Genomic DNA, 14,380 nt, shown 5'->3' with positions numbered 1-14,380 from the left:
CCTTTTAATACTTGGCGTGCCTTTTTTACTTTTTGAAGTTACATTCACGGAAGGCGTAGCTGAAAAATCGAAGCATAAACCACAAGTCCATCTATGTGTGAAGCGTTACATATATGAACATACCATATGTATAGGTTTGGTGACAGAGGCCCTTCCTTTGTTTGCATAGTTGGTTTCGTATCGTATATGTTTTGTGGAACAGGGCAGTTTCGAGGAGGATGTCAGTGGAGGGAGATACGTGAATGACTAAACGAGTAGAGTGCAGAAAAGTGAGCAAGAACCAACGCGAAATAAACGTTTTATTTTTGGGTTCGCGTCAGTAAAAAATATAGGAACTATATCGAACTCGAAATATGTTTTGTAATATTTCGTGCGCGTCTTTTTTTTTGTGTACGTTATTGTCATTAATTTCGGGTTTTTTTTTACCCGGAGAAGACTATCCGATTGAACCTCTTACGAATACTTATAAATCGAACGTTACGGAAAAACGGTGGGATGACGGTAATATTAACGTGACCTTCGAGTGTGTGTGTTCAAAAAAAGCTTGTTTGCCAATGTGTTGTCCAATAGGCACGCGTTTCGCCGGTAGCAACAGGTGCTTACCGACGGAAAATGAAGTTGAAGTGAAATTTCCTTCATTTCACGATACCGAAAATTTGAAAGTGATAAAAGATGGTATCCGCATTGAGAATTTTCACATTTTCACATGGGACCCTTGCCATGGTGGTGAAAAATATGACCTTCAACCGCATTTGCGATTTGACGATGAATTCAAACTTTTGGCTAATGGCTCCATTTTCCTAACATATTTCAAGAGCCTACTTGATTTCAACCAATACTGTTTTGCAGCAATCGATAATTTAACTTACAGTGTTGTTTTGTGCTTCGATGATTACTCCGATTATGATCTTGCTGCAGAGAAAGATCATATAATTGTTGCACTTCCGATTGGAATGATTCTTTCCGTGCCTTTCCTTTTTCTTACCTTCCTTGTTTATAGCCTCATTCCTGAATTAAGAAATATGCACGGACTTACGTTGCGAGGCTACGTTGGACCTCTCACTGTCGCTTATACCGTTCTCGCTTACATCCAAATAACGCCGCAAGAAAAAATCTCTGATACTGTTTGCATACTCATGGGTATATATTATACTGGCAATTTTTATGAGCAAAAATTTATGTTTATCGATACCGCTCCTCGAATTTCCACGACTCGTGACTATTCAAATCAATATTTTCAACATACGTTTGGTCTACATCTCCTCATAAAACAGCTAAAAATTTTACTCATAAGTAAAATGTCATCCATTTTTTCTTCTCATTCCTACAACTTTATGTCTTGACTCGTATATCCTAAATTCGGTCCACTGTGAAGTGAATACGAAATGAGAGTAATGTTATGATATTTTTCTGTTCATGATTGCATAGCTTTCATCATCCACTTCGCGTTCCTTTCGAGCTTCTTCTGGCTCAACGTTATGTGCTTCGATATATGGTGGACCTTCGGGTGAGTATAGTCTTTTATTTCGCATACAATTGTTTTTGTATTGTATTGTAGTGATGGGGTTCTGAAACACGTCGAAATATGTGATAGATACAAAATTTTGCAACATTCCAATGCCAATATTGTTGATGGGGTGGGGGGGGGGGGAGAATTTATTAAGGAGCTTCCTTGCATATTTCCTCTTCACCGCCCCATCCCCGGATACATGCGTCCGATTGTACTTTGAATTTTGGGTCGCCATGTCTATTCGAGACACTCATCTAAAAACTGAAGTTGAGGCTTTTTTCGTAGTCTTTTTTACAACTGTTATTTCAAATTTTTTTAAAGAATTTTTTTGCATGATTCGTTCAAATTTTCAACAAAAATGCTTTCTGAAAAGGGTTTTCAATATTACCAAAACTGTATTTAAGGTACTGTTTTTTTTTTTCGATATTATCCTTCATTTCAATGTTTAATTCAAGCCATAAAAACTCTTATTTCATTGATACCCATTTTCCTAATCGATACTAAGGCTTGATACATCGCGCCGTAAGTGACATCAAGGTTGTTAATTTCGAAAAGTACAATAAGAATAAAATAATTAATTTTTTTTTATTTCAATTATTATAAACTATTTCATAATTAATTATCAAGAGAAGCGGTAGCGGTACGATGCCAAGTGTTGAAAGAAAAACCAGCGTGTAAAAAGTAGAAGAAAAGCTTAGCGCAAGCCCTGCCTCACTATTGCATACGCGAATGTGCCGATTTATGACGTCATAGTGTGTTTTCGTCAAACCGCTCTCACGGATGAACCGTTGCAGTTGAAATCTGAAAGTTGGTGACAGATTTGTCTTGAATCAGAGTAAACCTTTGGTTCTTCATAAATATATATTTTGAGGCTATAGTTTATCTATCGATTCAAACAATGAGTCTGTTTTTCTGAGTTCTGGTAAACCATGATTTCTCTGTTTCTTTTATTCCCGGATGTCTGGAATATTGGAAGGAGTAGTAGGTGATGTTACCATCCGATATCCAGGGTCACTTTTTCTTCTTTCCGATTTATTCATGCATGTGGTACCATGGTGATCCGGCAATGCTTCAATCTCTTAGGCCGTGGTTATTGAATCACCTATAATACGAGAGCCACCATTAAAATTTTTGTGTCATAGCAATAGGGGTAAAACCGGATCGAATCAATGTTTACGACTGCGCTGAACAAAAAAATACCCATATCAAAAATTTTCCGCGCAACGTCTAACCTGATCGAATTTTCAATAGTGTCAATGAATTGACTCAAAAAGTAGCTCTAAGATACCAGAAACCGAATTTTCAAAATAGTGTAGCGTGAACCCGGAGGATAACTGAAAAAAATTTGAAATGAGGCGCGAAAAAATGTTTATCATAATACGTCTGAAAATCGTATTTACAAGTAAATCTTGGTTAGTTGATGTTAAGAAAATATTTTTCAGAAGAAAATATTGTCGCATTACATCTCGAGATCGTTTTAAAAATGTCAAAGAATTTTACCGATCAGTGTCATAGCAATACTTTTGAAAATTGTTCGTCATGATTAAATAAGCTGTCTAGGTATAGAAAAAATGTATTTTAGAACAATTGAGTATAGCACCTTCCCTATATCAGAAAGTTTATTGATACTCAGTTTGACCAAATTTACCCGAAACTGTGGAACTGAAGATGGAGGGGTTAAGGTGGTTCCTCTACGAGACAGTTAAATTAGGAAATTATTTAAATTTGGCATACGTATTGTTTAACATATGAACAACACCTCTATAAAATTTTAACAAGTTTCACCATCCCGAACCCGAGATATATGTAATTGAAGTTGACTCAATTAAGGAGTTTCGATACAGGCAATACAATGTTGCCATGCTAATCCATGCTAAAAAAATTCAAAAATTCAAAAAGTTCAGAATTTTATAAAATTTGGTGAACATATTCTTTAGTGCCAAATTTGACGACACAAATTTTTTAAGATTTTTCTTCTACACAGTTATCGAGTAATTGATCACTAAAGTTTACGTGTATAAGCATAGCGTTTCCATATATATAGGTATACATTCCGGGCATGAGAAATCTGCTTTAATGCGTAATTACTCGATAACTAAGTAGAAGAAAATTTTGAAAAAATTTGAGTTTTCGCACTTGATGTTGAAGAACATTATCACCAAATTTGATCAATTTCTTAATATTTTGACTTCTGTACCGAAATTCCTTAACACGTAACATATGGACCATGCATAGGCAAACAGCGCATTATTAATTCTACCGCTAGTACTAAAATTAAGAAGTTTATAAAAAACGAAGAGGAGCTAGAGCAGGATATCACAGATATTGTGAAGAAAAATCAAGGTGATTGACCATTTAGTTTGACAGATATAGTCTCAAGAAGTACGAAGGTTTAGGCTGCATGCGATATATTTTGCAAGCGAATGTCGTCTGTATAGGCAACCTTTTCTGTGTGTTGAAGCATAGCCCGGATAGTTCCGTCAAAAAATTTACTCGCGATGTTAGATCAAAAATACTTTTAGAATAAATTTTACGAAAGCAAATGATATTTGTACTATTTTTGCTGGTACCGAGTACGTATATAGGGTCTTTACAAAGTTATTGATTACGATCGGAACGAATTATCAACTCTCTTAATATGCAGACGGTACATAACTTTTGTTTAGGGCTGTCGTAGGGGATCGACCTTAAATAAATGGAGCAAAAGGGGACTTGAATTGGGTTAACAAAAATAAAAATGTTTATTTTATGCCACAAAAATTGAACTTTTCAATCTCTGTCAGACTCAGAATAGTCATCGTTGTCGAAGTCCTTCATCACGTTTTAAACGTCGTCTCCTATGAAATAAATGTCATTAGTAAAACTCTTTTAAGAATGCAACAACAAAAGCTACGTTAACTATATATACCTTATGATTATTAAATCAACGATATTTTATTTGACTTTCGAATTCGTGAGTGTAAGATACAGGTAAATTAGATAATATTAACTAGAGAAAACGCGAAGTACAACGGCCAAATTTTTGTTTTGTTTCAATTTTTTGGTTAATAAGTTTTCTCCTTTTTTAATTTTTTTTTGTTCGTAAACCGATGTACTTAGCAACTTCTGCATTTATTTGACAACTTTTTGATTCTTGATAAAACCATTGATTTCTATGATTTTACAGGTAACTGCCCAAAGAGCATAAATGTACTTGTCTCTAATTTTTTTTACAGCATTCATGCTGTGTTTTCGGTTTATTGGACAACTTTTTGTGTACTCTGCATCTAAAATTTTATAGAACGTATTGAAATATTGAAACAATGATCATGAAATTGAAACATTTGATCAAAAAATGAAGCAGTCTACACATTACTCTACACACATCTAAGTATATGTATTTTGACATGCTAAAGCCGAATCTGGGGTCAGACTGGCCAATATTCCTCCAAAATTTCTAGTGAACTCAAAAATACCGTGAAAATAGGTGAAAATTACAAAAAATGACCGTTGAAAAAAATTTTGTTGACCTAGATCAAGAATATTTCTTGTGTTTTTCGAAAGTTCTGATAAACAAGGTTTTAGAAAATATTCCAGATTTTTCGATTCTCACAAGTGACCCAGGAGTCTCATTGCCAGTATCCACTTATTTGAAACTCTTGGCTCAAGGAATGGCTTCGTATAAATCAGTTGAAATTTCACAAGATCTAGACAAGCGATAAGAATTTTTATTATGAGGTCCAAAGTCTTTGGATGTTTCCATGGAACACTCGGAACTCTTTAAAATCGTGTTGACCAATTGATTGTGCTTCCGAGCAGATGTACTAAAACTGAGCTCGTGGAAAATTTCTCCGTGTCGATTTTGCAGTTTATATTCTGATTCAGTATATTTTATCAAAAGGTAATGACTAAAAATGATGAATTTTGGATTACCTCTGCTTTTGGACCAATAAAATCTTTGATGGTCTGTTTACCTTTTTGCTTTTTGAACCAGGTAAATTTTTGGGTCCTTTTCAATTATACAGCGAGACGATTTTTTTTCGACTCCGATCTTGCAGAGTCTTGTGAAGAACCGGAGTTGAAAAAAATGTAATAGTTTTACTGATGGCCGAATTTTCCAAAACCCAAGATTTCACGCTGTCGAGGAAGAGATGAATGGTGGTGCGAGAATGGTTTCTCAACTCAGGAAAAATACAAAAAATAATTCCCTGTTTGTCGAGTAACGCTCGAATGACCAAGGAATTACTTTCCACAAGAAAAGCGAGTACAAAGTGTATGTAACAAGTTCTGATACTTTGGGAATCCATGAGCTTGGTTTGTTGCGACAAAGTTTCCAAAACTTGTGTGTGAAATGAAAAATACCACCAAGGGGTGGAATATGTCGAATAACTGAATTGTAGAACGATCGATATTTCGAAATTTTTAAAGTTGTAATATCAGTTTGGAGAAAAATAAGTAATTCGAAATTCTTATTCCCGATCGTCTATTCAGCAGATTGCGTGTTTAATCAAAAATTCCTTCTTTGAATTCGTATTTACATTTATTTTACATTCGTATTATATATATTTCAATAGTTTTCATTTCGAATGCAATTTTAACAGACCATTTGAATGTCAAAAGTTCATATTTTCGAATTCAAAATGGAGAGTAATCACCGGTCTGAGTAAGTGAGTGAGTGAGACGCGTGTATTTGGAGCTCCACTGCATTTCTTTATTTTGATCGATCGACCTTTCTAACGTTTCGCTATTTTGACTGTTCGACTTTTTGGTATTTCAGTATTTCAACCTCAGTAATATTTGGTATTTCGTTATTATATTTTCAAAATTGTGAATTTTCACAGTATCGCTGACCGTAGTAGTTGATGAATCGCAAGAGTGATAGTCGAATTTTCGAAAAATCGATATTTTAGTCATCGTCCTATGGGCGATTGTTACGTTCTATTTTCGATATAAACGTGCTTCGAACCTTGCAGTTTCTGCTTTATTTATTTTCAGCACTCAAAGCTCTAGTCGAATCTATCTGTCTCCATATTATCATTCGAAGTTTATAAACTTAAGATTTTAGCTGTTCGAAATTTTAGTCATTGGACCTACCCTAACATTTGATCCCCACCCACCACCAAGCGGAACCATCGATGCCAATGAACACAAAACAATTTTACGATGCCTGGCACTGCTCCGCATTTGATCGGCACTGGAAATATTATTATAAGATAAAAGATTCTGCAATCGAAAACCTTCAGTTACTGCTTCATTGTGGAAAAATGGTTAAAACTATATACAAAGTTCATATCATAGGGCGAGCCGATATATCGGCTTTCCGATCATCTAGAGGCTAATCACAAATGACATTTCAAATGATTTGATTCCATCCAACAATCATAATCCTTTTAAAAGTTCTTTTTGAATTCAAGTCGATAATGGACATTGTTTCTACGTACTTGATAATTATACAATGCATGGCAGAAAATACAGCACTGGCATTATTAACATTTTTTATCAGAAGTATCCAAAAGTATCAGAATTTCAAAAGCATTGCCACCAATGAAGATCTCTATCTTTACTTTCTTTGCAGACTATACCAGAAATTTTCTTCATGCATCAAGCCCTTGACTAGAATTAAACTTTTTCCTCAGTGTTTTTCCAGACAATGCGTTTGTTTCTTCACTCGATATGGTTGTAGTCTCTTGATCTCTTCTGTCACACCTGTTTTGGGTTATTTTATTTATATTTTCCAAGGGAAACTATCCAATTTTTCATAAAATAGCATAATGATCATTTACAAATCTGATAATATTCAATTTCGGAGAGAGCTGATGAAAATTATTGCCATGACAAAGATGCAGAGGCATGGATTTTTTTTAATCTTTCAGAATCCAGACTACATTCTCCACGTAGACAAAAAATATATATATAATTCATTCTAATGTATATATTTTATTTCATTTTACCATTGATCCGAAAAGCATTAGGAAAGCCATTGGAAAATACTTTTTTTCTGTTTTGTACACTAGCTGGCAGTCTTTCTCCTGTAACGTTGTTGATTCATACAACATTCTTGAATTCCTATGCCTTTACGTTTTTCTTTTTCTTCTTCACTTGTTTCTTGCCACTGTCATTATGGAAATCTTAGAAATATTGTCCTGCTTATCCATTTTTTTCACAGCCGGAAAAAATATTTTAACCAAAAAATTGGTTTATCGGCATGTTATCGGTGAGCTGTCATATCCGCGATCTTGATAACCTCGTTTGCATACAAAATAAACACACCACTAAAAAAAAACGCCGTACGGTAAATGCGCTAATGTCAATTACTGATAACCGTTTGGAAATCCAAAAACTTAATTTTAACATATCGAAGAGCTGTCACTTTATCATGATATTTTGAAGCATGAACAGACAGATCACGGAAATATATCGGTATACAATTTGTATTGTGGCAACAGAAAAAAAATAGATAGGTATATAAAATGTATTATGGCACCAGATTTGTCACTAAATAAAAAACAAACATCAAAAATGTGTGCGAAAAAATGCAACATTTTTTGATAAAATTAAAAAATAAATAATCCATATCTTTTCAATGTGTTAAGTTACAGAGTTCGAAGAGGTCACGATCGAAAGAAAAAAAAATAAAAAATATGTCAGTTTGCAGTATTCTCTAAAATGCTATAATTATTTAATTATTAAAGAAATATATTTCGAAAGTCGTCGAAAGCAGCTGAAAAACACTATCGCTCCTGTAAAGACTCTTTGGAAGCGACTTATCATAAAATAAATGTACTTGTCTCAGAGTCGCTACCGCGGCTCTAGATGATTTCGAGTAAATTGCATTTAAAGTTTAGAAAAAGTTGTGTATAAAAAATCGTCTCGGGCAAGATCAGTGTATATTGACTTAATGGCTTTTTGTCACTAGCATCAAGATCCCTTTAAGATGTTTCCGTGCATTCGTTTTTTATGCTTTTTTCGAATACTTAAGGTTGATAATAAGTGACGGCTACGTGATTTTTGCAGCAACTATATTTTTCAAAAATTTTTAAAGACGAAACTTGCTTGAAAACAATAATTTTATTATTTTAGAAATATAATTGGTAAAGAACCAACATTTTTATACAATTTTATTATTTAAAAAACGTTTGAAAAGTTCATTTTGACTAGCGTGGTACAGCAGCTGCCGCTGCTATTGATGTCACGCTATCAGTTTTGTTTACAAATTTTATAGGTTATGAAGTAAGTTTACTGTCCAAAGTAGTATTGCAGTGGAGGAAAATGAAAAAATGGACGATCAAAAAGTTTACCGGGATGGAAATCGTCATTTTGTAAAAATTTACAAAAAAACGTGGCGAAGCTAACGACCGACAAAATATGACCAAAAGGTCGAACTGACGTCACATGCGAACGTATATTGAATGCAGCATTGTCAAACGTTACTGATCCATTTGTCGTGTAATCCGAATGATTTCTTATCACATATTTTTTCATATTTCAGCCGATTTTCAATGGTAAGGTTTAAAAACTAAAATATTCATGTATTCTTGAATATCCACGAAATACAACAATCGATTTTTTTTTGCGAAATCTTGGATATAACTAACGAAAAAATTCAATAACTTTTGATGTGTGTACGGCTTTCATATGCCGGAGTGATAAGTGTCAGAGAAAAGTTGATATTCATCTACTTTAACGCTAGAATTTTCACTTCAAACTTGAGATAAGTATTCTTAAGGGTGTAAACTAGTGATTTAAGAATTTTTTTTTTTTAATTTTACATTGTTCATATCCCATAATATTAAATACTTTTGAATTCCAATAGCTAATATACACTGCCGATCGAAAGAATGGAATGACCAGACAAAAATTCGAGCTGTACCAAAAGATTAATAGCTCTTTCAAAAATTAAGATACTTCAATTTACCAAACAGCGTTTTGAGGAGGACATATATATATTCCTATATTCCATTTTCAAATATTTTTTATGATTTTTTTTTAGATCTGGTATGAATTTTTGCAAATGGTTGTATTCCGACATTTTTTTTTTTAGATGTGTAAATTGCGCATGACTTATGAAAATTTATCCCGTTAATTTTTTTCATCATGACCTTGAAAGACAGAGCAACAGCTCAAATTTTGTTTAAGAAAAGTTTTACAATTCGCTTGGTGGATTCCATTATTCTCATGACTTTTCGATTAATAATTATTATATTTATCGAAAAACAAAAGTTACACTATTGCTTTTCTCGAATGCGCAACTAAAAAGGCAGCAGTAAAAATTTCGGTTTGTGGAGAAGCAACAAAAGAATCATAATATTATGTCCAGCGGTGTCACTTTTGGATTGTTGTTAACGATTATTGACGAAGATTAATTTGAGATAGATCGGTACTAGAGCAAAGCACTATAGAGCTAGTTTTTCCAGGACATTCATATTTGAAATAGATTTTTCAATTTATTTTAAACGAGAGACATCATCTGCAATAGCAGGGTGCTTCAAAAAAAACATTTTATTTTTTTTTTCAGGTCCTATCATCTCAAAAGTTTCTAGGAGTTATAACAAAAATTCTCCTGCAAGGGTAGCTCCATATTTGGATTCTACGAAACGTTCAACCGCTTTTCGTTTTTCCATATAAATAACACGTGAAAAAAATTTTTTCCGTTTTCTTCAAATAAAACCATTAAAAAATTTTTTCTAAAAATTTCAATGGACATATTTTTGTAGGAAATTAAATTCTCTACAAGAAAGCTCTGATGTGATTTTTTCATAAATCTAATAGGTAAAAAGTTATCAGAGATTGAATACGAGCAACCAAGTTAAATCTAATCGCATATAATGTAAGAACGTATTCTTTTTCCGCTGGACCTTTTTGTATTATTTATATTGCCTTTATACTGAGAATATTTACTCAGTGGTTAAAAAAGAAACATATATATTTATGTAATTTTTTATTGAGAAAGTCATAGAATTGGAAACGATTCATAACGTTTAACAATGACAATTATTTGGTAACAATGACATCTGTTTCATTAACACAATTTTTTTAATGACGAATCATTCGTTTGGTACAATCGGGGTATCTCTTTCTATGATCAAAAACGATTTGTAACAGATATTGTTTCTGTTCTTCATTTTTGGTCCCAAATTGGTTGTATCGTTCGATGAGAGCAACCCCACGTTCCGCGATGTCATTAACTACTTTAAGATCTTTTAATAATCTTAAACAATATTTGTAGTTTTCATCTTTTTGCCAGAGTACCGGATCTATGTCTAAAAAAGTACACGGTAAACCCAATGCATCGAATAAAGCCATAGATTTTTTTGTGATAAATTCACTGATATCTTTAGAACAAAGAATATCATGGTCCGATTTTTTTATCACAATTCGTTTTGCATCACATACACTATCTTTTTGTTTTATCGATCGAATCATTTTTGGTTTAATTTCTTGAGATATCGAATCATCAAAAAAAGACAGAAAAGCGAGCTCTTCTGACAAATACCATCCGTGTCTAGAAAATGTTGTGACAGCTGCGTTCGAAATTTTTGGATTGATGTTCTTGTACCTGATCAAGTCTTTCAAGAATTGTAAATCTTGATTAGGAGCTTTAATGGCATTTGGACATTGAAACCACGCTTTTATGTAAATCATAACGATAAACAAACATATATCACGAAGTTGTGATACTTCTCTGTCCGATATTTTAAATTGTTTTTTGAACATGAAGATTTTGAGGCAATAAATAGCTTTCGAAAGCCATCTTGCATGGTGCATAGCTCCAGGTTGTTTAAAAGTAATACCATTCAATGGAGTTCCTCCTAAAAAAATGCAACTCAAATCCAACAATTCTACGTAATCGTCACGAGGTTGATATTCCTGTAATAGTTATAAGAGTGTAATCATTAATGTGAGCTGAAAATGAAAAGAAACCAGTAACGTTTCATATAATAACAAATCGAATAATAAGTATATTACGTTTTTTTGAGTTGAAATGAGTTGTAATAAATCTTCTTTGGCATCTTTGGTCATCGTTTCTACGTGAGAATCCTCAATTCCAGTCTCAAATATCACTTTATCAAATGTTTCCCAATTGTTTTTAAAGCGACGGAATATTGCTACGTTAGGGCCATTTGTAACAGGCCAACACGTTTCTATGACACTTCTAAATACCAATTCGTAGACGTGATGTCGACAAGCCAAATGAAGCAAATTTCTATTTAAATGTCTGTTAAGACGTGAGCACGTTCCGTTGCTTAATCCTTCAAAAATTATTATTTTAAGTTAATGAATGTATGAATAACTATAGATTGTAAGGAGTAAAATTTTTTTTACCAGTATTAATGCTAGCAGTATCAAAACATAGAGCCTTAATATTGTCTTTAACATTCCACTGATTTAATAGTTCAATAATTGCATTTGCTTGGCTTTCACTGTTTCCAGATTCTAGCTTTGGAACACCTAGAAGCTGTTCAAAATCGGGTCCTGATAACAATACAGGCAACCTATCAACTTTTTTAGAGCTTCCACGATCTTCAAGCAATTTGCCATCCCAATGCAACACTGCACTTGAGGGAAACTTGAGCTGCTTTTTCAAATCGTTGATGATTGTTGGTCGTTGTTTTATGCGATGTCGTCTTACAGAACTCATACTCGAATTTATATTTTGCCCATTGACATTCAAACCTTCAGCAATAGAGTTGATGATATAAGTTGCCATTCTATCGCTAGTTTTTGTCCGATCGAGAGTAGCGACTAATTTTGGGTCCATAATATTTCTTTTTTTTTGTCTAAGACGAGCTGGCAATTCATCTTCAAAATTTGAGATTTCACGTTTAAGCCCTTCAGAACTAGAAAATGATTTGCTCCAATTTTCTGTTGATGTAGATAGGTTTGAAAAACTTCTAGTGAGCTCTTAAAATAATAAAAAAATCATTCAAAATAAAATCAGAAGGCGATGAATTAAATAAATAAATTTTGAGGTTAATAAACACCTTCTTCAATAGCTGTTTCTGAATTTGAATGTTCTAGAACAGGTCTTGAGCGATCTTCATTATGTTGATTCGATAAGAATTCTTTTTACGCTTCCGATAACGAATCAAAAGATTTTTTCAGAGCTACATCGAAAATTTTATCCAGTTTCAAAGAAAATCGTTCTTCTTTAAACTTTTGGCTAGTCGTCTTTCTTGATTTATTTTTTCTCAATGCAATCCATTCTTTATGAAGTTTTTCAATTTTGGAAATAACATTACATGGTTTGATTACTGGAATTTTTGTACGGTTCCAAATTTCAGTCACTACATTTAATACACTGCGGGCACTTTCACGAACAGTTTTTTGGAGAAAGTTCAAATTATAAAAGAAAACACATAGTACTTGTCTTTGGGATGGCAATTTACGACCATTCAATACACTGTTTTGGAAGTCTAAAAGTTTTGGAAGACTAAAGATATATACTGATTTTTGAATCCTTTCTTCATTTTACTGATGCTTCGCAAACAAATATATGTACATGTAATTAAATTTATCACTCAAATAATTCTTTGTCAAGGTTAATTCACCATTGCTATGATTGTAACTTTTACTTTGGAAAACCACTACCAGATGGCATAAAAAGACATAGCGGGAGCTTTCCAGCAAGCAACACAGAGCGACACTGTGTTGCACAGTGCGACACAGTGCGACACTGTATTGTACAGTGCGACACTGTACAACACAGTGTCGCTCTGTGTTGTTTGGTGAAAAACGGGAAGCAAATGTTATTATCGACTGAGAGTACATAAAAAAATAAATTTCAAAAGTAGTTGAATTTTTTTTTTTTTGATTCAAAAACAATTCCCCTTGTGATACGAGCTAGAATTGAGGCGCAGTATAAAAACAATATAAATAATACAATAAGATCCAGTGGAATAAAAAATACGCTCTTAAATTATATATGATTATATTTAACTTGGTTGCTCGTATTCAAACTCTGATAACTTTTTACCTATTAGATCTATGAAAAAATCACACCAGAGCTTTCTTGTAGAGAATTCAATTTCCTACAAAAATATGTCCATTGAAATTTTTAGAAAAAAATTTTTAATGGTTTTATTTGAAGAAAACGGAAAAAAAATTTTTTCACGTGTTATTTATATGGAAAAACGAACAGCCGTTGAGCATCTCGTAGAATCAAAATATGGAGCTGCCCTTGCAGGAGAATTTTTGTTATAACTCCTAGAAACTTTTGAGATGATAGGAAAAAAACTTTTTTTTTTGGAGTACCCTAATCTGCAATCATATTTCGATTTTTTAAAATTGTTTATTGATTTTTCACACAGTTAAACGCATCACTTCTCGTATCTTTCGAGGTTTTTCTCCCACTAGAATAACGCGAACACGTGAAGAATATACTATATCGTTATAAAAATATAATATAATATATCGTTTCAATATATTTTCATGAAGTTTCAATACGAAAGCAGGAAAGATTTTTTTTCTTTTCTAGAACAATTTTTTTGTTGTTGTCGATCTCATGCTACTGGTAAACTTCCATTTCAGAAAAATAGCATTTGGTTTTTTGAATCCGCTATATTGGATTTGCAATTTAAATTTTTCTAAAGCCTATTTTTAGATTTAAGCCTACTATTTGGATTCCTTTTATCCACCCCACAAAAACCATTTTTTCCATTTACAAACACTGATTTTCAATTTGATCAAAAAAAACTTAAGTATCAACTTTTATTTCGAAATAATAAGATTCCATTTTTCTAATCCATGCACCATATTCAAGAGATTCGGTACAGTCGATACAATGTTATCATGCTAAGCCATGTTAAGAACATAAAAAAATTCAAAAAGTTAAAATTCAGCAATACATATCTTTTTTAGATTTTTCTTCTGCACCGTTATCGAGTAATTAAA

General features: G+C 32.9%; 1 protein-coding gene across 1 annotated transcript in view; it reads left to right on the top strand.

Moving 5' to 3' along the window:
- LOC122415211 (G-protein coupled receptor Mth2-like) overlaps positions 1–14,380 on the top strand; it is a 62,807-nt gene that overhangs the window by 20,863 nt on the left and 27,564 nt on the right. Inside the window, exon 4 of the mRNA XM_043427201.1 lies at positions 1,429–1,507. Coding sequence (XP_043283136.1) covers positions 1,429–1,507 — 79 coding nt within the window. The remainder of the gene's footprint in view (positions 1–1,428; positions 1,508–14,380) is intronic.

Source organism: Venturia canescens, chromosome 8 (assembly GCF_019457755.1).
Source record: "Venturia canescens isolate UGA chromosome 8, ASM1945775v1, whole genome shotgun sequence".
In the NCBI taxonomy this organism is placed as follows: Eukaryota; Metazoa; Arthropoda; class Insecta; order Hymenoptera; family Ichneumonidae; genus Venturia; species Venturia canescens.
Note: the sequence above shows the minus strand (reverse complement) of the source record. Positions and strands in the feature narration are given on the sequence as shown.